Source organism: Gossypium raimondii, chromosome 5 (assembly GCF_025698545.1).
Source record: "Gossypium raimondii isolate GPD5lz chromosome 5, ASM2569854v1, whole genome shotgun sequence".
Classification (NCBI taxonomy): domain Eukaryota; kingdom Viridiplantae; phylum Streptophyta; class Magnoliopsida; order Malvales; family Malvaceae; genus Gossypium; species Gossypium raimondii.
Genome location: NC_068569.1, coordinates 10,833,162 through 10,858,118, shown reverse-complemented (window position 1 = coordinate 10,858,118; position 24,957 = coordinate 10,833,162). Strand labels below are relative to the sequence as shown.

General features: G+C 34.6%; 3 protein-coding genes across 3 annotated transcripts; 2 read left to right on the top strand and 1 right to left on the bottom strand.

Moving 5' to 3' along the window:
* The first annotated feature begins 237 nt into the window (after positions 1-237).
* On the top strand, positions 238-10,117 carry LOC105769487 (protein ROOT HAIR DEFECTIVE 3). The gene is made up of 23 exons (XM_012590156.2): positions 238-440; positions 1,090-1,239; positions 1,796-1,862; positions 1,941-2,043; positions 2,905-2,975; positions 3,084-3,147; positions 3,229-3,294; positions 3,429-3,476; positions 3,550-3,612; positions 3,730-3,786; positions 4,133-4,291; positions 4,367-4,435; positions 4,555-4,646; positions 5,383-5,461; positions 5,547-5,712; positions 6,076-6,200; positions 7,192-7,454; positions 7,542-7,638; positions 7,727-7,891; positions 8,199-8,303; positions 8,686-8,780; positions 8,882-8,978; positions 9,402-10,117. Exons 1-23 carry the CDS (start codon positions 437-439, stop codon positions 9,639-9,641), a joined length of 2,445 nt encoding a protein of 814 aa, XP_012445610.2. The 5' UTR covers positions 238-436; the 3' UTR covers positions 9,642-10,117.
* Positions 10,118-13,134: 3,017 nt separating this feature from the next.
* Positions 13,135-17,803, top strand: LOC105768816 (protein HOTHEAD). Its single transcript, XM_012589010.2, has 6 exons — positions 13,135-13,409; positions 13,714-14,095; positions 16,029-16,339; positions 16,421-16,806; positions 16,946-17,514; positions 17,633-17,803. The coding sequence occupies exons 1-6, from the start codon at positions 13,331-13,333 to the stop codon at positions 17,685-17,687; spliced, it is 1,782 nt and encodes a 593-aa protein (XP_012444464.2). The 5' UTR covers positions 13,135-13,330; the 3' UTR covers positions 17,688-17,803.
* Positions 17,804-19,135: 1,332 nt separating this feature from the next.
* On the bottom strand, positions 19,136-24,669 carry LOC105768815 (receptor-like serine/threonine-protein kinase ALE2). Its single transcript, XM_012589009.2, has 11 exons — positions 24,069-24,669; positions 23,094-23,186; positions 22,720-22,848; positions 22,428-22,637; positions 22,240-22,326; positions 22,030-22,140; positions 21,580-21,951; positions 21,186-21,479; positions 20,571-20,963; positions 20,214-20,457; positions 19,136-20,023 (listed from the first exon to the last, which is right to left on the bottom strand). Exons 1-11 carry the CDS (start codon positions 24,148-24,150, stop codon positions 19,333-19,335), a joined length of 2,706 nt encoding a protein of 901 aa, XP_012444463.1. The 5' UTR covers positions 24,151-24,669; the 3' UTR covers positions 19,136-19,332.
* Positions 24,670-24,957: the final 288 nt, after the last annotated feature.

The following is a 24,957-nucleotide window of genomic DNA, read 5'->3' as shown; positions in this document are numbered from 1 at the left end:
TTGACATTCAACTTCAACTCAAAATTTCAAAAAGACAATTATCAAATATTTTGCTAAGTATAGACTAAATAGAAGTATAAAGGTACTAGAAATTTAACTCCGACAAAAGGATTTTAAGTAAAAATGAAAGACCTTTTTCATTCAAAGTAAAATCAAACAGTACTAATTTATATTTGATTCATTGGGAAAAATAAATCGAAAGAGAAGACCATCCTTCTAAACGTATTCATTAAAGTTGACGAAGACAAAAGTTAAAACATGCGTGCTAGTTAAAAGGAAAATACGATGCTATAAAAACTACAGAGGGAGAAGAAGAGCTTCAAAGTGCCCCCATTCAGATCGATCAAATCTATCTTTGTTTTTCTATTTCTCTTATCTGTCTTTCATCGGAATCGATCTCATCATCTTCCGAGCTTTCAATTTCAAATAAGATTCAATGGGTAAACCCTCGAATCGTTTCATCCTAATCTTGCATTTTTGTTCCTCACTATTTATAGCTTATTCAGTGATCCGTTTCTTCCTTTCATTACTCAATTAGTTTTGCGGTTTATTTGTTTAATTTCTGTAAAGTAACGGCAAAAGAAAGCGGCTGAGCAAGCAGCGCCGCCTTAATAATTTTGTTGGTTTTTTTTTTCTTCTTCTTTTTCTTCTTATTATTTAGGGTGCGATGCGGGGTTTTTTTTTTCTTTTGGTGGAAATTTGGGTTTGAAAACTGTTTTTTAGATTTCTAAAGTTTCTTTTAGTAGTGTAAATCTGCAATTCGTTGTGATGTTTGGATCGGGACCGGGGATGAATTTCATGTTTATGGCATGTTTGGTTGTTGAGGAAGCTAAGGAAAATAAAAAGAACAAAGAACTGGAATTTGAATTACCAGCTGTTAAAGCTATTTAGTACGTCAAAATTCTCTATCAAAAGATAAATAGACTTTGTTTCAGTTTAGGTATACTTAAAATGTCCTTTCCTTGATTAATTGATATAGAGAATTTAATTTTAAATTAATAAGGAAAAATGAATAGGGCGGTTTAGTTCTGTGCATTATGGATGCTTTCTCGCTTTACCTTGACATGCTATGAACATTTGATTTCTCAGCGACAAGCGATAAATGTTGTTCAGTTCAACTTATTGATGGAGATGGTTCATTCAATGATACTGGAATCGAAAGTTTTATCAAGGAAGTGAAACTTCATGAATGCGGTCTGTCATATGCCGTGGTTTCCATCATGGGACCACAAAGCAGCGGTATGCCTTGTTATCTTTGTGACTTTCTGCTTTATACTTTCCTTTCCCTGTTACTTAGGTGTCTATTCCCAGTTCATAGTAAGCTGCTTTGTTTATTTACTTTGCATTATGTTTAATGATATTGTACTAGAAATATGTGGGATACAAATGAGAGTATGATAAGCTTGAAGCCTGGTCATGTCAGTTTTCAGAAAATGGCATGTCTTTCATATTGCACTTTCATGTGAACTTGTTACTACATGATATTGTTAAATTACTTTTGTAGTTAGTGTTATATCCATCTTTTGTTATTGTTATTTTGAATGTAACTCATGCCATAAATGATTTCATTTTGGCATATCTTTCATATCTCACTTTCAGGTGAACTTGTTACCACATGATATTGGTAAATTACTTTTGTAGCTAGTGTTATATCCATATTTTGTTTATTGTTATTTTGAATGTAACGCATTCCATAATTGATTTCAATTTTTAGCTGTTTTATCATTCTATGGTTGTTAAATAAGTTCTGCTTATGCCATTCAAAGTTTCTCTTCACTTTCCTTGATCTTGACAGGTAAAAGCACACTGTTAAACAATTTGTTTTACACCAATTTCAGGGAGATGGATGCATTTAAGGGAAGGTAACTTTTGTTTATGTAATATCAAATTGCATTTGTTTCAATCGGTTCAAACAATTAATGAAATGAGCTTCTTATCAGGTCTCAAACCACTAAAGGTATTTGGATGGCAAAATGTGCTGGTATAGAGCCTTGCACTATAGTAATGGATTTGGAGGGCACTGATGGAAGAGAGCGTGGGGAGGTGGTGTTGCTAGCTTGCATTCTCTCATTAACATGTTTTGTCAAAAAATTGAAACTACATTGTTTGATATGCCAAGAACTACTTTTGCTTGCTCTGTTGTTTGCCTTCCTTTCGCTTGTCAGCTTAAAGATCTTTTGCCTGTTTTTGCTAAACATAGGATTCAGGAAAATTCTCCTTCCTTGCCCCCACCCCAAAGGACAATAAAAAAGAGTATTTATGGCAATGCATTTTGATTTATTAATCGAGTGGGTAGTGCTTGCTTTGTTGGCAATTTATCAACTACATCTAAAAAATTCTAACAAGTTTTGACTGGCTTGGTGTTGCTACTGAATTGTTAGTTGTAGGCAGTAGTTCTAATATTGAATGAATTTTTGTTTTACCTGATAGTAAAATGAAATTAAAGGTCAGTCATCAGTTCTTTCTTTTTCTAATGTCAAGGTTTCAGTTCTGAATGTTCCATTCTCTTTTTACTTGTTTAAACAAAGGTTCTACCATAGGTGATATTTGTTCCCTTGCATTATTTTCAGCAACATTGATTAGTAGAATATACTTGAAATTGGAGCAATCAAATCGATCATGATGAAAGTACAAAATTTGGTGATTTGCACTGGATTTTTTAGTTAAAAGAAGACTTAGTGATTTTAGACAGAGGTCTTGGTGCTCCAATAACACGTAAAGCTTAGAGTGATGTACCAAGCTGAACAAATCAATAGTGGTTTGAGATTGTAAAAGTTGAATATGAAGTTGATAGCTGTTTGTTTTTGTCTGTTCCTATCTATCTTCCTTGTTTTGTGAAAAATGGAGAGGATTAGAGTTTCTTTCCAAGTTATCTTATTAATTATTTTCTTTGCATTATTCCAGGATGACACAGCATTTGAGAAACAAAGTGCACTTTTTGCACTGGCGGTTTCAGATATAGTACTCATAAACATGTAAGCGATGGCACCTACATGGTGCTTGATATAGTTTTGAATTTTCATTTTAAGTTAATTGCTGTCAGTACTGCATGCAAATAATATTATTGAGCAACTTTCATTTAGGTGGTGTCATGATATTGGTCGTGAGCAAGCTGCAAACAAGCCTCTTTTAAAGACTGTATTCCAGGTTTCACTTTCTCTGCCCTTTCTAAGCAATGCCTTGAATTTCAAGTGGTCCTTTTCTTTATTTGGTTGAGTTTGGTTGCAGGTGATGATGCGATTGTTCAGTCCCCGCAAAACAACTTTGATGTTTGTTATCCGTGATAAAACAAGGGTGGGCATTTTGTGCTTAGACAGCTAGTTTTTGTTTACCTTTTTCATTAAAAAGTTCCAAGCATCTCAGCTTTATGCTTAGAATTTTCTACTTTCAATTGAGTTTATGACTACTTAGCTATTTCTTGTTTACAGACCCCATTGGAAAATTTAGAACCTGTTCTGAGAGAAGATATTCAGAAGGTACAGATATATTGTGCTTCTTTTGATTAACTTATGTAATGTTTTCTTCTGACCTGTTTATCATTAACTGCAGATATGGGACTCTGTTCCAAAGCCACAAGCACATAAGGAAACTCCATTAAGTGAATTTTTCAATGTATGATTTTCGGTTATGAGTTAATGCGACATAAATTTAAACGTTTAACATCTCTTTATACCTTTTTCTAATGAACATTTCTTCTGACAATTTAATGCTATTGCTGATAATGGCCAGGTTGAGGTTGTTGCACTTTCTAGTTATGAAGAAAAGGAGGAGCAATTTAAAGAGCAGGTACTGTGTCGCATAAGGATATTTTGTATGAATAGCTTGTAAACAAGCTTTCACAGTATTTAGAAGTTTCTTTTAATTGAAAGAGAGAAGTTGACTATCTACATTTAGATTTGTGACATCACCCTATTGATTGTTTGATGACTCCCTTTTTTCTCATTGATGTTTTTGCAATTCTTTTTTCCTCACTTGTCCTGGTTATACTGTGTAATTTATCTTTTCTGGAGATGGCCAAAATAAAATACCTCTACTACTGTATAGTTTTGCCTGAATATTGGATATTGGTGCTGAAATATTTGATTACTTGGCATACAAATGGGCAGTTTGTCTGATTCTATTATCATTGAAGGTTGCTAATTTGAGACAACGGTTCAACCACTCTATTGCACCGGGGGGCCTTGCTGGAGATCGGAGGGGAGTTGTACCTGCTTCAGGGTTCTCTTTTAGTGCACAACAGATCTGGAAAGTCATTAAGGAGAATAAAGACCTTGACCTTCCAGCCCATAAGGTAACCTTTCAGACTTAATTTTAGCTATAACTTGAATGAATTTTGTAAATCTTGTTGATTTTTTGTTGCCTGTAGGTCATGGTGGCTACGGTACGCTGTGAAGAAATTGCCAATGAGAAGTTCACTGGTTTCACTGCAAATGAGGTATATGGATTATTCTTTACATTCATAAACATGTGATGCACACACGCACATGCACAATTTTTCTGTGCAGCTGGCTATTTTTCTAGACACTCAAACCATCCTATTACCTCATTTGACAGAACTGGTGTCTTTTAGAAGAAGCTGTGCAGTCTGGTCCAGTTGCTGGCTTTGGGAAGAAGCTGAATTCAATTCTCTGCACTTCTCTATCAGAGTAAGACTACTTTAATGAGATTAGAAGATAAGTTTTGTAGTATTTAAGTTACAAATGAGTTACTACCTACGTAACTGAGTTCATTTAGGCAATGACCATTTGAGCATTGAAGAAATTATATAAGTGATTCATCCGGTCAAAGTGACGGTGCAGAATTATGATGCTAACAGACCAATAGGAATTGGCAACCTGTTGGCTTGTGCGTCATGAAGGTGATCTATGAAGCATATACATGCAATATGCCCTCGCATATTGGTACCTGATACATGTTCAACACAGACACCTTTAACACGGGATTTTTAACCTTTGAATTTGAGCTATTTGAATATTAAGGGTTTTTTTTATGTTCAAAGTTTCTATACTCAAAAACAAGTTTAAAATATTAAAAAGCTAATTACATTCAAGTCTTTGATTAAGAAGTTCAAATTTCATTTTTTTATTATACATTATTTGAATAAAAAATATCTTTTTTGTTGTGGTGTCTAGCCATACCTGCTATTTTAGAAATTATTTTGTCACTGTGTCCTACTCATGTTGTATCCGTACTGCATGTCCATGTTTCCAAGATGGTGGTAATGTTATATTTTGCTTAAATGAATGAATGGATGGAAATTTTCTTGGGGCATGGCCAAATAAGAGTCAATTTAATGATCAAATTCAAGGTTATTGTTTTTCCTGTATTTATTTTCTATTTACTATCATATCAGTTACAGCAAGTTCTTTGTTCTAATTTTAGGTATGATGCAGAAGCCACATATTTTGATGAAGGTGTCCGATCTGCAAAGCGAAAGCAACTTGAAGAAAAACTGTTACAAGTAATAGCTCTATACTGTATCCATATCCAGTTTTTCTTGTTATTTTAATTTTCTCAACTCATTTGCTTTTCGTCTTCTGATGTAGCTTGTCCAACCGGCCTACCTATCCATGTTAGGACATTTAAGGTCTGGAACTCTTGAAAAATTTAAGGAAGCATTTGAGGAAGCTTTGAATGGAGGGGAGGGGTTTTCTTTGGCTGCTCGCAACTGCACTCAATCTTATATGGCTTTGTTTGATGAAAGATGCACAGGTATGGTTGAATTTCATTAACCAATTAACCATTCTCTTAGCTATAAGCTGGCGTGGGAATAAAAGTTATGGAATAGTAATCAAGAGCTATGAAATGGGAAAATGTATTTTTAAAACAGTTTGTTGGTAATAAGTTATTCATATAGGCAAAATTGAGTTTTTAAACCATTACTGTGAATTGAAATTTTGAATTAAGCAACGGTATATTGATTTGCATTTAGTGAGTTTGATGCTATAGTTGTTTGTCAATGGCCTTGCTTTTTGCTCAACAAGGTGGACTGGATACATGTGGATATTTTTAATTGTTTTTGCAGATGCTAATGTTGGACTGGATACATGTGGATTTTTTAAATTGTTTTTGTAGATGCTAATGTTGAGCTGGCAAATTGGGATTGCTCTAAAGTCAGGGATAAGCTATGCCGTGATATTGATACACATGTTGCTTCAGTCCGTGCTGCTAAACTTTTAGAGCTGACTTCATCATATGAGGTATAACAACTAATCTTTCTGTCTCTTCTAGCCATTTATTTATTGCAAGTTATTGTCATAGGATCCCAAATAACGAGAGATATGTAAAGAGAGGCCCGATTACGTCCATTCCTAATCCTAAATGGAATGTAACAACGTAAGCATCCATATATAAACATAGTATCTATACACGCTCGAATGACCCCTTATCATAATGAGAATGTATATAGCCCTATTCCGGTCTGGTTCGGTATGGAATCTCGTGATTCGATTTTCTCGTGCTCAACTTGAGCTAACTTGAATCTACAAATGAGGGAGGGGAGCCTCTACTTACATAGGCAAGCCCCAAAAGATATACATGGATGGATAGTTCTATAACTTCTGGAATATTCTACGCGGATTCGGTCCCTTCGGATTTCTAGAGTCTTTCGGGGCACTCCGGGAATCTCGTGGCTTGATTTTCTCATGCTCAACTCTTTCCGGACTCATTGAAGCATTCACTCGTGGGACATGACACTGTAATTGTTGTGACTCTGGTTTTGCTAGTTTTTAGTTGGGTATAGTGTAACCCAAACAAGCTTTACTGTGTTGCTAGTTGCTGAAAATTTCACCTTATTACATGCAATGTGATTACTTTAAAAATAATAGAAGCCCAATTAACAAAGATGTCATATTAAACAGTTAGGTTATTAAACTTTAAAATATGGAATCTAGGTCTGATTAAAAAAGTTCTGAATTTTTCTAGTTCAATTCTTTTGAAGATCGTAAGTTTGGGATATTTAGTGTTTTCTTTTTATTCTAATATACGATGTACAGTGAACAACGAATTACCTCATATCAATGTTCGCATTGATGTGATTATGCTCGTCTTTTTTTTATTGTTTTCCGTGCTGTATATCGGCGAGAAATTTCATAACCTTTGAAGAATTTGTCATGGTGACATCCAGAGCAAGTGTTTATGATTAGTTTATTACCACTTGGAGTCTTACCGATAATTATGGTGCATTTGCAGGCAAAGCTGAATGAGGCATTAGCAGGACCTGTTGAAGCACTTTTAGATGGAGCTAATAATGAGACCTGGCCCTCAATAAAGAAACTTCTCCAGCGTGAAACAGTATCAGCTGTTTCTGGACTCTCCAGTGCCCTTTCTGGCTTTGAAATGGATGCAAAAGATAAGGAGAAGATGCTAACAAGTCTACAGGATTATGCTAGAGGTGTGGTTGAAGCAAAAGCAAGAGAAGAAGCTGGCAGGGTATTGATACGTATGAAGGATAGGTAATGACATATTTCAATGATTGAGTTAAAGTGCCTGATTTGCTAGGCATTATACATAATTGACGTTGACTCTAAATTTGCATACAGGTTTTCAACATTGTTTAGTCATGATTCAGATTCAATGCCACGGGTTTGGACTGGGAAGGAAGATATTCGAGCCATCACTAAAACAGCTCGCTCTGCAGTATGTTTTTGTAAACCCATTTGTTGGATTTTCAGAATCATTCTACGGTTCTATTCTCTTTTAAACTTGTTTATGATTTATTTTTCAGTCCTTAAAGTTGCTATCCGTCATGGCTGCCATCCGGTTGGATGATGATGTTGATAATATCGAGAATACACTAACTTCTGCCTTGGTGGATGCTAAAAGTAATGCTGCTGTGGCTGACAAAAGCATTACAACATTTGATCCCCTGGCCTCAAGCTCGTGGGAACAGGTGAAGTCTTGTTGCTGAGATTCTTTATGAGAGACATAACTATACAAACTGTTTGAACATTGCATTTGGCATTTTTATGGCCACATGGATTTAATATTGAAAGTCAAAAGTAGTTTGTTGTTTGTTTGATAATGAAGGTTACCATAAATGTCAAATTTGTGTGGCATTCACTTAAATGCATAATGCTGAAGCAACCCAAGGGTCTTGATACATTTCCTCTCTCTCATGCTATTAGTTCATCAGTTGAACACTGTCTTTTCCTCCATTTATCATCCATGATATATTCTTATGACTGATTTTGGTGTAGGTTCCACCCGCCAAGACATTGATCACACCTGTTCAGTGCAAATCTTTGTGGCGGCAATTCAGGGCTGAGACAGAGTACAGTGTCACTCAGGCCATTTCTGCTCAGGCATGAATTTTCAATTTCTAATTATTCCAAAGATTTCGTTTTATCATTTTCTTATCCAATATTGATTTGAATTGTCAGTCTTCAAATCAAATTCCGATGTTGCCTAAAGTGCTAGAAAAATAAGTCTTCTGCAATTGCAAATTGCAATTCACATTAACTGGCTTTAATTAGTTGCATTATTTATTGCTGCTTGCGCCCTAAAATTCTGTCCTGTTCTGTTCCTCTAATTTGCACATGTACTGCTTCTTTTGTAGCATATATGGTATTATTGTCAAAAGTTTTATTGACCAGAATTCAGAATTAATATTGTGGCTTAGGTAGACATGTTATTGCCAATGCATTGTTTTTTTTCCCTGAGTTAACTGATGCCTTCTGCTTTCAGGAAGCCAGCAGGCGTAACAACAACTGGATGCCACCTCCATGGGCAATTGTTGCCTTGGTCGTCTTGGGATTTAATGAATTTATGACTCTCCTAAGGTGCATGTTGCACTTGTAGCTTTGAATTAAGTTTGGTCAGTATTCAATGATATAATCCTTTGTTTGTTGCCTGTGCTTACTTACAAATATCCTCATTGCAGAAATCCTTTATATCTGGGTGTCCTCTTTGTGGGTTACCTTACTGTGAAGGCTCTATGGGTGCAACTCAACATTTCCGGTGAATTCCAACATGGCGTTGTAAGTTTTGAACTAAAATTTTTTATCCCCGGTTTCTTGGTTATCAGGCTTAATATATTTAGTTAGCAACGACCTTTACAGTACAATACATTGAAACAATGTATTTAAAAGCATTTAAAAACATTCTGGGCATGCATCCAAACAGATTTGCTTTTCATCAAATACAGCCATTAGTAAGATCTTTGTGCTTTTTCTATTTGTTAAATATTCCATTGGTCTCCATTTTGCAGCTCATTATATGAATAAAATTATTATTGAAGTGTGTTCAGTGGCTGTTAGTAACGTCATGCATTTTTTATATATCCTGAAGAGCTATAAAACTGCCTTTTGTCCTTCAAATTAGTCCAATTGTCACTGTCATTAATATGTTTCACCATTTTCCCTTTGATTGAAGGTCTAATTTACGCCTTTCTATGCTTGCAGCTTCCTGGGGTTCTTTCCATATCTACCAAGTTTCTCCCCACCGTCATGAACCTTCTCACAAAGTTAGCGGAGCAGGGGCAAAGTCCCGCAACTAACAATCCTCAGACAAACTCGGGTGCAACAGCATTCAAGAGCTTCCAAAACGGAAGCAGCAGCAGCAATACATCGTCGAGTGCTTCGTCTGGAGTAACTGCATCAGGAAACGATATCGATTACTCTAGTCCCCCTAAAGAAGACTGATTTTAACTTATCAGAAATTCATTCTTTGTGCTTGGAAGACGCCTGTCTTGTACTTGGCTTTCATGGTAGGGTGTTTGTCACGTATGTTATTTCATGGTCCATGAAGTCTACATCTCTTCCAAGAATGTGACAGTCAACACATGTTGAGAAGACATTTTGTTTTTTGAGCAAGTGCCGTTTACACAAATGGGGGCCTTGGCTTTCTTGCGATTGAGCCCCCCATTAAATAGTTTTTTCTTTTTTGTTTTATACTTTATTCTTCAGCATAGGTTTTTAATCATCAATTATATTTATTGTATGTCGGATAAGTTGTAAGGCCTTATTAATACTTGTTTTTACCCAATTTGGAGATTGATCACTAAAAGTGAAGGGTGCATGGGCTTGTGATGTTATGTCATGTCTGTTCATCAACGACAGAATTATTATGTCCTTCCTCGGCATTTTACCAATGGTAATTTTGATTTTTGATTTTATTATTACGGACGTACGTCGAATATTTACGGCACTACGCTCCAATCTCCATCAGCCGCACAAATCTTAAATATTGTTTCACCTGTTTCTTTTGAAGTCTCGGGTCTTTCCTTCCTTCCCACCCTCTTAATTAAAATGCTCATTCGTTTGCAACTGGACCCATTTTCCAATAAGGCAGTTGAAGAAATATAAAATAAAATGAAAAATCATCAAATCGCAAATTTCAAGAATATTTACTACTAGCTGACTACAACAATCCTTCTTTTGTGCTTGTTCTTGTTGATTTACAGCTGGATGGGTAGGTATTTTCATGTGCATCGTATTAGGACACACAATTTGCAACCAGAGAAAGAGGCTGAGAACTGAACTCAAAGGTCGTGGCCGTGGATGAAATAGCTCAGAGTAATTGATTTTAGCTGTCAATAACTACTTCAATGTAAACTTGGGTTCTGCATGCTTGCTTGCTTTGTAGGATGCATTATTCAACCACCTTCTCTCCCCAATGAATTAATATACAGATATTTTTACGGTAGATAGTAGTTTATATATTAAGATTTTAATTCTAACTTTGTTTAAAATTTTCTTCAAAAATAATTTTGTAAATTGATTAAATTTATCTCAAATTCTAAATCAAAGGTTTTTCTATTAAATATATGGGAATAAATTATATTAGGATCATCCAAAAAGTATATTTTTAGGCACCAATAAAATAGTGCCACGTCATTAAATTTTAAAGATAACAAAGTATTATTATATACTCATATATATCTAATATCTTTTCCAACTTAATTTAAATTTAATTAAATTACTTAAAATAATTAATTTTTTAAATTATAAACAAACATCTTTTATACTTTTACAAATTTTAATTAGTTTTTTCATAAGTTAATATTTTTTATTTTTGTGCAATTTTTTCATATCATTGACACATAATTTTGATAACTGTTTTATACTGAACCTCGAACCTTAAACCTTAAACCCTAAACCCTAAGGTTCTGGGTTTGGGTTTGAGATTTGAGGTTCAGAGTTCGGTTTGAGTTTTGGGTTCAGGGTTTGAGGTTACATGTTTAGGTTTAAGGTTCAAGGGTTCAGGGTTACATATTATGAGTTTGAAGTTCATGGTTCGAGTTTAGGGTGCAAGGGTTCTGGGTTATGGTTTGGGGTTCTAAGTTTTTTATTCAAGATTCGGGATTCTAGATTTAGGGTTCATGGTAAAAAATTACCAAAATTATATGTCAATAACATAGAAAAAATTGTTAAAATATTATTAAATAATTGAAAAGGGACCATGAATAATGTGGTGGTAAGGGTTCATAAAATAATTTCTCTATGAATGAGTGTATAATTATAATTTCATATCTTTAAAATTTGATGATGTGACAAAATTTTATTGGTGCCTAAAAATTTTAATTTTAGGATCATCCTAATATAAGTTATTTTCTAAATATAATAGTTATTTTATAATTTATTCTCCTTCCCTTTGCTGCAATAAAAGACATCTGTCTTGGAATAGAAATTAAGATTTCAGACATATGATATGGCACGACTAAAGAATATATGCAACAAGGGAAAAAAATGTCGGATTTTTAATGCAAGAGTGGTGTCTCCTAAAGAATGCATCAACGCTTTTGGGATAATGACTAGAGTTTTGATTCGGTATTAAGTATAATATGGATCTAAACGGTATCCCCTCTTATATAATGATGAAAGGAAATGCAAAATACTAATATATATTTTTTCTATATATAAATAAAAAAAATTTCATTATTAGAATACAAATATAAAAGTTGTATATGAATAGCTCAACAAATTGAGTCTGGGTTTTACACTATAATTACTTTCAAAGAAAATATAAATGTTTTAGGGTTAATTTCCTCTCCGTTTACCTCTGTTCATCTACAAAATAAACATATAATTTGTTAATTAAACTCGTAATATAATAATAAATTCCCTTATAGTTTGGTCCGACCCTTTCACACTCTTATATTCTCCCTTTATATAATGTATGTTATAGATCACACCACCTAAAACAGTAAACATCTTTAATCGTTAAACCATCGCATGAGATTTAATAAGATTTTTAATTAGCCCTAACCTGCAAAATTTGTTTGTTTTGTTATCACATTTATTAAAGTTGTTACAACATAAGACATTTACAAATTAAGAAACCGACAAATTTACAATTATTTTTCCGCTGTCCTTTTTTCTTCACCTTCCCTTACAGTCTGTATATTAAATTTTCTGAATATATATATTTTAGAGAAATAAAAAAAAAGTTTTTATTTCCATAAATTTCATTAATGAATCGTTTATCAATGTTTGGATAGAGTATTTAAAGATGTTGTCATAAATGGCACCCACCCAAATTATACAACACAGATAAAAGAGAAATTAGGTTTTAGAAATGTTTAATTGCAAAGTCAATATTTAACAATAAAAATCATTATCAAACCTAATATAATCTCATCACAATTAATTAACCTTTAAAATGAACAATACACCTAATATAATAATGACAAGGACTACACTACCATCAATTGTGGCATTTAACTAAATAACTTATCTAGTCTAATAGCTACCCAACAAATTAACAAAACCCAGCCTACCCTACGATAATTTAGATCCGAAAATGAAAAATAAATTTGTAGATGGCAAGAGTAAGAAATAATTTTAAAATTTGAACGCAGGATTAAGAATTTAAGATTTTGATATTATAAAGAAATGTGTGCATGAAAAATAATTAGATTAATATTCAAAGGTTTAAGCATTATTCTTGAACGTTCCACAAGATCATAAATATTACATCAATGAATGTAGAAAAAGGATAGAGTATATGAGCTGGATGATGGAAATGAACGTAGAGTTTGAATCCAACGGCCAATAAATTAAAAGGAGAGTCCTACACTCCAAACTCCGGCATTCATTTCAACATTAATGACTTACACCAGCCCTCGTTGCAGTGATTTTAAATACCGTTTAATATATTGTTTTCTTTTTCGATTTCATTATAATATGCGCTGTCTAGTTTGTTTGGCTACCGTATGTTGGAGTTAATTTTTATATATATTCATCATTGATCAGCTCGAAGCGCTAAGTGTCATATAGAACACACAAAACAAGGCCACCCAGTGAGAGCCGCAAAGAGGAATCTGTTTGTTTTTCAGGAAGCAAAGGATTCTTGCTTTGAGTTTGATAATCTGCTGCTGTTTAGCCTTTCAATGGCTGCTTTTCTTGGGGCATTGAAGAAGCTTTCCATCTGTTTGATTCTTTGGCTCAATACTCTCCCTTTTCTTCAAGGTCTTTTTCCTTTTTCTGCTTCTCTCAGCTCTTGTATATATATGTACTTGTTTCTTCTGATCTTGTATGTTGGGTATATAATATAGAATTTATCTTTATTCTTGTAGGATCAATAATATTTCTCTCTTTTAGAATCTGAAAATCATCTTATTTGGATCTGTTTTCGTTTGAATAAATTTGGGTTTTTGATTAATTGATTAATGATGTACCATTGCGTCTCATTTTTCTGTACCTTATTTCTGGATCATAGATAGTTGATTGAATTAACTTGAGAATACATTGGAAAAACTGGCAACTGTTGCAGGTGGCAGTGATTATTATGAATTCAAATACCCATTCATCAAAAGGGCGAGTTCATTTTGGGCATCATCATCATCGTTCTCATCATCAAACACAGACGAAGCATCATATGATTACATAATAGTGGGAGGTGGCACAGCAGGATGTCCCTTAGCAGCCACACTGTCTCAAAACTTCAGTGTGTTGGTGTTGGAGAGAGGAGGCGTTCCCTTCTCAAACGTCAATGTCTCCTTCCTCAGCAACTTCCACATCGCCCTGGCAGACACGTCCCCCACCTCTGCTTCCCAACCTTTTGTTTCAACCGATGGTGTCATCAATGCAAGGGCTAGGGTTCTGGGTGGTGGCACTTGCATCAATGCTGGCTTTTACACCAGAGCTAACTCAGGGTATGTTGTCGACTTCTATACTCTTCAATTCATCTTTTTTACATATATTAAAAAAGAAGAAGAGATAATATTATATATAACATGTAGAATTGGGTCCTGCAATATTGAAATCTGTCAAAAGTAGTTCACAGTCTATAATAAGTTTCAAGAAAATCTAAATTATCATGTCCTCATAAATTCAACAAAGAATTAATGGCCAACAATTATAGTTCCGTTATCCGAGCTCCCATGTTCTTCCTTCAAAATAATTAGTTTTCGCTTTAAAAGAAATTATGATCATCTTTTTTAGGCAATTAAATGTTTTCATTTGAAGTTTTAGAGAATTATATTATTATTTTAAAAATATGCATACAAATACAATATTTTAAATATATATATAAATTAAACATAAGCATGTTATACGCATAACCTTATTTAGATGAATAGTCTATTTATTTATAGATAGCATAAAAATAACAATAAAACGTAAAAAAACCAAAACCTAAACCATCACACTGAAAATAACACCAGAAGAGTCTCGTTATTTTTCCAACACATTTGGTCTTAGGAGTTACGTAGGGTACCATCAACAATGCACGAAAGTAATATGTCTGGTGTCAGCAAATTCCTTTTTATTATAATTTTATCTACTTTTTTTGGAAGCTTTGGTGGTAAGGAGATGTCATTCCAAAAAATTAAACATCGTTTTCATTTTCACCCTAAAAACTCTTTTTAAGCTAAAAAGACAAAAAAGGAAAAGAGAAAACTCACAAACCTTTTCAAAACCCTTAATGAGTTTTTAAGTGATAAATGGATGATGTGATAGTTTGAAAGAATTATGATATGGGGCTAACATGAAAACATTTGACGTGACTGTTTAATTGATTTTTAAATTATTTTATAAGATCTTAATTGAGTTTTTAATTATTTTATAAGAATTTTAACATTTAAACTTGAAAATTATTAAGATATTATACAATATAGAAAAAAATTATAAAATTTTAAATTTATAAAAATATAATAAAATAAAAATTGTGAAAATTATAGAAAATTTATAAAATTAGTATTTTAAAATAATATGAAAAATTTTATATAAAATTATAAAAAATATTATAACTTTGTTAAAAGTTATGAAGATTATAAAAGAAATATATATATATTTTTGTTATTTTGAAGGTTTGAAATCTTTGGTTTCAGTAATAAAAATATGAGAAGCATAAAGTTTGATGGTGATCAAGTTTGTATCGATGCTAAATAAGGGGTTTGAGTGACAATATTTTTATTGTTTGATGGCTTAATGTAAGGGATAAAAATGACTTTGGTTGAATGAAAGCGATGCGAAGGAAGTTGATAATGATGATACATGACGGGAAGATAAAAAAAGGTGTATTATATTTTTAATAATTTTCTATATTTTTATGAATATTATGAAAATTTTAAAAATTAAAGTTTTGAAACTAAGTAGAGATTATATAAAATTATAAAATTATTAAAAAATTAATAGAACTTTTAAAATTTAAAATTTTACTACTTTTATAAGTTTTGATAGTTTTAATTTTATGATAGTTTTGATATCAAAACTTGTAAAATAATTAAAATCAATTAAGTCGCATGATCAGTTTTTTCATGTTAAATAATATATTAATTGTCATGTCATTATTTTTATATCAATTGTTACACTATCACTTAATGATCTGTTAAGGATTTTGATATTTTTTATATTTTAAGAACTCGGTCGAATGCAATTTTTATTAGGACCTTAATTATTTTTAATAAAATTTTAACCATGGAACTCAGTTGACTTTTTTTAACTTGGGTATTCAACAGTACAAATAAACCACAAATGCGTAATAAATGGTTAGCTGAAATACTTCAAAATTTATGTATACCCTACTATTTTGTCATTACCGGATATAAGCATTGATGTTTGAAGTTCGCTGGGTGAATATTACAGTTTCATCCGGAGAGTGGGTTGGGATGAAAGGCTAGTAAATGAGTCATATCCATGGGTGGAGAAGCAAATTATTCACCAGCCTAAACTAGCACAATGGCAGGGTGCCTTCAAGGACAGCCTTTTGGATGTTGGGGTGTCACCTTATAATGGATTCACCTACGATCATATCCATGGAACTAAAGTTGGAGGTACCCTTTTCGACCGCTTTGGCCGTCGCCATACTGCAGCCGAACTGCTTGCTTCTGCAAACCCCAAAATGCTTACTGTCTTGGTATATGCCACCGTCCAAAAAGTCTTATTCGATCAAACAGGTATATCTATATACATACACCCTTTTCTTACTACCATTTAATTTGTTAATGAGATGGAAAAAAAATTGATGTCTGGTACAGGGAGGAGACCAATGGCAATGGGAGTGATTTTCAAGGATGAAAATGGGAACCAGCATCAGGCATTTCTCACAAACAATCGGAGGAGTGAAGTGATTTTGTCATGTGGTGCAATTGGAACTCCTCAAATGCTAATGCTCAGTGGTATTGGACCAAAGGCTGAACTCAACAAGTTGAACATTTCTATGGTTCTGCGCAATGAGTTTGTTGGCAAAGGCATGGCTGATAACCCGATGAACTCGGTTTTCGTCCCCACTAATCGACCAGTGGAACAGTCCCTTATTCAAACTGTAGGCATTACCAAGATGGGGGTTTACATTGAATCCAGCAGTGGATTTGGACAATCCCAGGATAGCATTCGTTGCCATCATGGAATATTGTCTGCTGAGGTGATCTCAAGTACTATTGATTAATTAACTAAGAAGAGATAAATAAATGTAAACTTTCTTGCAATTTCGATTCACAAATTTCATGAATTAGGAATTGGTTTATTCCTGATGGTTTTTGTCTTTTGTTATACTGAACCAGATCGGTCAGCTCTCTACGATTCCTCCGAAGCAAAGGACACCCGAAGCGATCCAAGCTTTCATCAAAAGAAAACGAGACCTACCACATGAAGCATTCAAGGGAGGTTTCATTTTGGAAAAGATTGCCAGGCCTATTTCCACGGGGCACCTCAACTTGGTCAACACCAACATCGATGACAACCCTTCAGTTACCTTCAACTACTTCCACCACCCACATGATCTGCAGCGATGCGTTGACGGGATCCGCATGGCTGCCAAGGTTATACAATCAAAACATTTCACAAACTTCACAAGGTGTGACAAACCAACTGTAGAGAAGCTTCTTAACATGAGTGTCAAGGCTAACATTAACCTTATACCAAAGCATACTAATGACACCAAGTCCCTAGAGCAGTTCTGCAAAGACACTGTGATCACAATTTGGCATTACCATGGAGGGTGCCACGTCGGCAAAGTGGTGGATCCTGACCTCAAAGTTCTTGGCACCAACAGACTCCGAATTGTCGATGGCTCCACATTTAATGAATCCCCTGGAACAAATCCTCAGGGCACTGTCTTGATGATGGGCAGGTTAGCTTTGTCTACACATTTCATTAGTCATGCCAACCAGCAGTAACCGTTGAGACCAAAGCTGGTAAACAATCATGATTTTGGAGCTAAATTAACCCGGTTGTTCTGATTTTTGCAGGTACATGGGAGTCAAGATTTTGAGAAGAAGACTAGGAAAAGCTGCTCATGTGTAATAATGACATGAGACCAAGTGGTGGCATTTGAAGAGCAGTGTTTGTAGTAGTGCATAAAGTTTATGTAAGAGATTACTTTGCCCCGGGAAATTTAGCAAATGTCTATTTTACATGTTTATCTTTCTCTTTTTTTTGTTGGCATTATTCTCACTAATATGATTTCAACTGAAATATTACTAACATAGCAATCATTTGATATTTCGAAACTTTAGTTCTAAAACTTTTATCAACTCAATATAAGAGCATATAAATTTAGTAATATATCATTATATCATATATATATATATATATATATATAACCATGCAAAAAATAATATTACTTAGAATAAAATAATAATAATTCCAACATCAAACAAAGCATATATATAATACATTAATAGTTGTTGAGGTGTCTTTACCAAATCATCACTTTTTATTTTGAATCTACACTTTAAATGGTCTCTATTATTGTAACTTTACTATTCAGTTATTTAATCGTTGTTAACAACCTTTTATTAATTGTTTTGTTATTATCAATATATTATTATATGATTTTGTGACAATCATTTATCAATAGATTTTTTATCACTAAAAATAACAATTTTAAAATGTGCCTTTCATATGATAATTTTATATATGATGTACAAAGGAAGAATAGTGATTTATTGTCGTGATGCATGCTTTAAGATCAAGGGTTGAAACAAAATTATTCTATGACTACAAATTATAAGTGTTGCCTCCTCTTTGATTACAATACAAGTAAGTGAACTAATTATTTATTTTGTTGCATGATTTCTTTTCATATTATTTGGAATACAACTTATGGATTGATAATTTCAAGAATTTAGATAAAATGATGCATAATAATATTATTAAAATATATTGACTTTGAGACGTGTAGAACACTTTCTTAAGGTTTTAAAATACATCCAAGATATAACAAAGTCCTCAATATTTTAAGCAGAATAGTCAAAATGACTAATAGAAAGGTCCTTTATATTTACATCTAATAGATGTATCTTTTCATGATATACCTTTGATAGAGATATATCTTTTAATGAGACACCCTTTCACATGATTGCGTTGTTTTATAAGATAATTTTATATAAAGTTATATATCTATATAAGATAAATTTACATACAAATGTTACATCTTTACAATACAATTATTTAATCTAATAAAATATTATAAGCTACCAACATTATAAAATACTAACCGTGGAGGATATTAAATGACAACTTTAGTCGCAGAAGATTGTTGTTGGCCAGCATGTGAGGGCTGTGCTTGAAGAACTCAAGCTCTTTGCATATAAACTCTGGCTGTCGCATGAGATTTTCATAAAACCATAAGACGATCAGGTTACATAGTTGTCAATGACTCAATGCTATTTTAAGATATTGTGTTGTGTCATTGGTATTTTCCATTTACACGCACACACACTCGATAGACATCATTGGTATTCCTAGAATTGATGGAAACCATAACTGACATACTATATCAAGAGAAAAAAGAACAAAATTCACAACTTTTCATCTGGTGCATGCATGTAAGAGAATAAAGCATCAGTCTGGATTCTGTAAATTTCCCTGTTCTTACTCAAGAAAACAAACTCTAATTTCCCATGGAAATTATTGCAACTTCAATGAAAACAGTTTTAGCAAAATTTTAACGAGACCCTCGCCAGAATTTGACAGAAAATCCGTGTTCACTTCGGCTGCCTCTCGATAAACTTCTTATTCTCTGCAAGAAATGTCTTCTCCTTCCTGTTCCTAGGGGGGCCGAACACGAGTGCCTCCTAAATGACCCAGGCTCCTGCAGCTCAGGTCCCGGTGGGATACTTAAAAGATCCGATGAAGACAATGGTATATTGCTCTCATGGCTATAATCATAGCCAGGTATTGGGTGATAGGTATCTGAAGCTTCCACAGGCTCACTTGAAAGTCTACTAAGTTTACTATCTACAGTTTTAGGGAAGTCCTCCTGGATGCCAGCTTTTGATTCTACCTCCATTCTCTCATCAAATTCATTACATACTAGTTTTAATGCTTGAACAACTTCACCCATGAATGGCCGATGAGATACTTCCGGCTGCACGCACATTGATGCAATTGCCGCTACCTTTGCTATGCTATCAAGTGAGATATCAGATTTTATGGCTGGATCGATGACCATTTCCAGACCTTCCTTGTCTGTAAGGAGTGGACGAGCCCATGCAACGAGATTTTCTTGACCCGGGGGCTGTAACAAGTCCACAGGTTTCCTCCCTGTTAAGAGCTCAAGTAGAACCACCCCATAACTGTAAACGTCACTTTTGACAAGAAGGTGACCGGTCATTGCATACTCCGGAGCCAAGTAACTGAAAAATGAGTAGTTTATAAGTTACAAATCTTCTAGATGTAGAAAAAGAAAGAATGAAAAAGTACTAACATAACTACATTTAAGCAATTTAGACAGCTGATTCTCATGAGGCATGCGAATATCGAATCATAAATGGTCATGAAAATAGAAAAAGATTGTTTCAGGAAAGATGGTACAGAAGTTCATACCCAAAGGTTCCCATCACATGTGTTGAGATGTATTTGTTCCCTTCATCTATTGCGGTTCTAGCCAATCCAAAATCCGAAACTTTTGGTGTAAAATCATGTTCCAGCAAGATGTTGCTGGACTTGAAGTCTCGGTGTATAACACGGGGGCTGGAGTCTTCATGTAAATAAGCTAAACCTCGAGCTGCACCGAGCGCAATCTTCATTCGAGCACCCCAGTCGAGTGGATCAGTTTCCTTCTCAACTCCTGGGAGAACATAGATAGAGAATTAAAACAATCTCTAAGCTGTTGTAAGCAGTCTAATCACTTGCAAATGGAAAATGAGGAAAGGGGATTTCAGTTATGCTGAAGATATTCACCATGCAAATGGGATTCAAGACTTCCATTTGGAACAAGTTCATAGATGAGACAACGCGTATTGTCCTCAGTGCAAATACCAATCAGTTTAACCAGATTTCTGTGGTGCAGGCGGCTAAGCATCTCCACTTCTGCCAAGAATTCTTGTCCCCCATGTTGGTCCTCCCTCTTCAGAACTTTAACAGCCACCGCAGCTCCATCATCTAAACTGCCTCTATAGACAATGCCGAAACCCCCTTCGCCAATCACCCGTGAAGCATCAAAGCTATTTGTCGCTCTTTCTATATCATTTAAGGTGAAGTTCTTTGCCAATCCTGTATATGTCATCCCACCGGAACTAATAGACATTGATGCAGCACTGGACTTGCTTCCTTGCATCACAGCTCTAGTAGACCCTGTTGTATTCGAATTTTATGATTTGTGACAAAATGAAGTCTGAACAATAATGCTTTGGAGTAATTATGACAGATTATAGAAGAACAGCAAACTGGAAATTCAAGTTGAACAAGGAAGAAAGCCTGATTTCATAACAAAATCTGGCAACAAGCTTTATATTTGAAAGCCGAATCATGTTCTATGAGAACTACCCTCTATGAATTCAGTCATAATGGAAGTACCTGACGGTGGTGGTGGAGAAAACGTTGTAGTTTGCCGTTTATGTTCCGGTTCATTGACACAAGCGCCCCATTTCCAAAGAAAAAGCCAAATGATCCCCAAGCATACAACAAAGGCTGAAAAGGATGACAGAATAATCACAGCTATCATGCTTCGTGTAGGCCCTTCTCTCTTCCTCTTGGGAACATCAACTCCTAAAGGTTTTATCGCTTGTCCATGATTGTTATGGCCAGTGAATGGCCCGTCATCAATAGCAGAAACACTGGAACTCGCTACAGGCGGTGAGGGTGGAAGACCTTTACATGTTGGAATCATCCAAAAGTCTTCAGATCATGCCATCTGATAGTGAAATTATCCAGAAAACAACCTAAAAGAATGGAGAAACAGATATATTACCTGGATAGCGAACATAACCGACTTCATAGGGACCAAAAAGGGAGGCCTTTATCAAGACCTGTCTACTCCAAAACTTATTATAGATTAATAATGCTGTTGTATAGTCAAATTTTACTTCCCATGGTACCAAGTTGATGAGGACTGTACTTTTCTCAAGCTCCTGACTAGCTGCATTTGCCCCCATAATCCTAACTTGACTGTGATTTAGTCTTATACTAGCAGCAATTTCCTGAGCCAGTTCTGAAACCAAAGGAAAAAAGGTGTATATTGAAACACCAAGCTGAAGCTTAACTTGAATTGGCCACACACAACCACAAGGTGATCCAGGAGGTGTATATGTTAAGGGCTCACTGCATGCCACTGATGTACAATCTGCAAATGATATCGAATTTAACCTTTGTTTTCTTCTCTTGATCAGAAAACATAGATCATACAGGAGGTACTTGGTACCTTTATTAGGAGGTGGAGGTGGCAGTGCCATAACGATGGATGGTGGCGGAGCCTTCATCTTCTTCAGGGAAGAAGCAATCGGAGAAATTGCAGGTTGAAGAATGGGCATATCTACAATCATGAAGATGATATGATAGTTATTAATAAACAGTTTAAAGTTAGTAAAAGAAAGCATTGTTAAGCAAATGAAAGAAGTAAACTGATCCATACTATGAAAGTAGTTTGACGTGGCAGTAGGTGATGGTGCAGGTGAAACCCAGCTGGGAGTGGGATATTGAGAAGGAGAGACGGGAGGAACTGTGCATTTAGAAGTATTTTAAGTGTGAATACATATATATATCAATTAGTTTTAATCCTCAAAAATAACTATTAGGGGCTACCAAGGGAGAGAATTAAACCTTGCTGCCTGTAAGCAGGTTGATGAATTGAATAGGAGGGTCGAGGAGCAGAGTTTCTGAAATGTTTCCTTGCATGATGATGCTTATGAAACGGGACCAAAGGTAAGGATGCAGGACCATGCATCCAACTCTTTGCAGGGGGTCCAAAAGATGGTGCAGTAGGTGCAACCGAAATACTTGAAGGCTTCAAGGCATGGTGCGGATGGATGGCTACAAATCAAAGAGAACAACCTTTACTGATGGTTTCATTACCTTTTCCAAAGACGGAAGGTATTCTAGATTATCCACTCACCTTTAGTTGGAGAGTGATCCATGGAAGATGATGAATGATGGAACACTTTGCTAGAAGGGACAGCAGCCAACTTTCCATTTCTTGTCCTGCCAAAGCTGGGAGTAGTTGGTGTCAGAGAGGGTGCTGGATCTGTAACGTCGGTATAAAAAAGATCAAATGAACATTAATCATTGTGGATCATCAATATATTAGACGTGATCAGCAAGAACAGTGATGTTATGGAAACAGAATTAACTGGAAACTTTCATATTCTTTCTTGCAAAACTTTCTTCTAAGATCATAGATAGCACCGTGGTGTTTAAGATCCAAAAAGAAATCAAGCATTGGGATATATGCTGTCTTAGTCTATCAAAATCCCATTTTGTGACATTCACCTGGTTGCGTCGATGGTGGTGGACCTAGCCCGATAGGATGAATGGTTGGTGCTTCTGCTGGCATTACTATTGGCGGCGTCCATGAAGCTCTTACTGCATCAAAAATACCAATGGAACAAAAACATAGGCAGATTAAGCAGCAACATCAATAAGCAAATGCTTTAAGTTAGTAATGTCAGTGAACCTCATGATGACAACATTTGTTATATCATGACTGCTAAATTCATATATTTAATGGATATATCATGCTATAATGAGAACCTAAATACCAAACTCCATAAATGTGAGTTTGGATAGACGGTGCGTTTACCTGCTGTTTGTGTAAAAATAACGGTGAGGGTGAAATTAAATACGGTAGCGTGAGACAAAGAATAAGTTAAACACACCGCACCGCATTACTGTCAGTTTTTTAGTGACAAATCGTTTTGCTTTCCTAAACATGTGTTTTTTTTTCAAAGGAAATGATGGATTTGATGTAAGAGCACCATGTAGTAGATTGTAGATCAAAGCAATCTATTAGCTTTTGGACGACAAAGTCGCCCGTCATCATTAATCTCCACGAGCCATGGAATATTCGGACAATTTATCAATGATAAAACCCTCAGAACAACAGATCCCCAGGAAATAAACTTCTGAAAATCAAAACTATCTAGGAATCACGAAATGTGAACACGCTGATTTCAAATTCACTCATTCAGGCTTTTCTCAGTGATCATGAAATGCAGATTCCATCAGTTACTTAAATTCTCAACTGTGCCAATTTCACAACAAGCTCAAAGTACATCATCATTCATTATCCTAGTTCTTGATCACTGAAACTAACTTAAATAACCCAGATCTTTAAAATGGATTTTGAGTACAAATTTCATGAAAAATCTCAATCAAAAAAGGCAAACAAATGCATGGATCAAAAACTGCCCGCTATAAAAATAAAAGATCAGCTTAGAAGAAAACAGATATAGACATCATTAGTACCTGATGATCCATCAACTGACATGGCACTCAAAGTTATACATATTGTCACCAGCAGGAGAATAAATTGAAACTGAAACCCCATTTTTTTTCACTTCCAAAAAAGCTGGAATTCAATCTCAAAAAAGTTCCATCCCTCTCTCAGGCCTCTTAGCCAAGCATTAAAGCAAGAAAAAGATAAGAGAAACAAAGCAGTGAAAACTGAAACAACACCCTGAAGCAAAACATGGGTATATATTTATAACTTGAAGGAACAAAAATTATACGGCTTTATTGAGAGTACAAAAGAAGACCCACTAATGGTACACCTCAAAAAAATAAAAATAAAAGAGCCAGGGATTTGGTAACCAAAAAAATCAGGTTATCCCTTTATTAAAGACTAATAAGAAGATTGACATAATTTAATGGAAGAAAACAGCTTTTTTCAGTAGAAGTGACTAAAGGTAACTATAATTATCCAAAAAAATCAAAGTTTTACTGGAGCTGATCAAAGCAGAACAGTAAACTTAAAAGGAGCCTGGTCTAAGACACTTTTCAGTGATAGAGGGAGAATTGTTGTTGGGGGTATATTTGGCTCAACTGTTTCACATGGATTGCTTGACTGCTTTAGAAAATTAATAAACCAGATCCCAAGTATCATCATTATATTCCAGAATATTATTTGTTTTTTATTTTAATAGACACCCGGTCCACTATAGAATTATGATTTTTGACATTTCTGTGATTAGGGTTTGAACTAAATTCCAACTATTTCGACCATTTAATGGGTTTTTTTTTTCTTTCAGAAAAAATATCAACCAATGATATTGACAAGTATTTTCAATTGATCGAGGAAATATCGAACTTATGGATACTCGTCCCCACAACAGACAATTTAGGCAGAGTTAGGTAG

Excerpts from the sequence above, each read along its gene's own strand:
- LOC105769487 (XM_012590156.2), top strand. Across the intron at positions 1,240-1,795 it reads CATGGGACCACAAAGCAGCG|GTAAAAGCACACTGTTAAAC; the intron begins GTATGCCTTGTT and ends TGATCTTGACAG. Across the intron at positions 3,787-4,132 it reads AGGAGCAATTTAAAGAGCAG|GTTGCTAATTTGAGACAACG; the intron begins GTACTGTGTCGC and ends TTATCATTGAAG.
- LOC105768816 (XM_012589010.2), top strand. The coding sequence starts at position 13,331 with ATGGCTGCTTTTCTTGGGGCATTGAAGAAGCTTTCCATCTGTTTGATT. Across the intron at positions 13,410-13,713 it reads TACTCTCCCTTTTCTTCAAG|GTGGCAGTGATTATTATGAA; the intron begins GTCTTTTTCCTT and ends CAACTGTTGCAG. Across the intron at positions 16,807-16,945 it reads ATGGAATATTGTCTGCTGAG|ATCGGTCAGCTCTCTACGAT; the intron begins GTGATCTCAAGT and ends ATACTGAACCAG.
- LOC105768815 (XM_012589009.2), bottom strand. The coding sequence starts at position 24,150 with ATGGGGTTTCAGTTTCAATTTATTCTCCTGCTGGTGACAATATGTATA. Across the intron at positions 22,638-22,719 it reads GGATCACTCTCCAACTAAAG|CCATCCATCCGCACCATGCC; the intron begins GTGAGTGGATAA and ends TTTGATTTGTAG. Across the intron at positions 21,480-21,579 it reads CGGTTATGTTCGCTATCCAG|GTCTTCCACCCTCACCGCCT; the intron begins GTAATATATCTG and ends CAACATGTAAAG.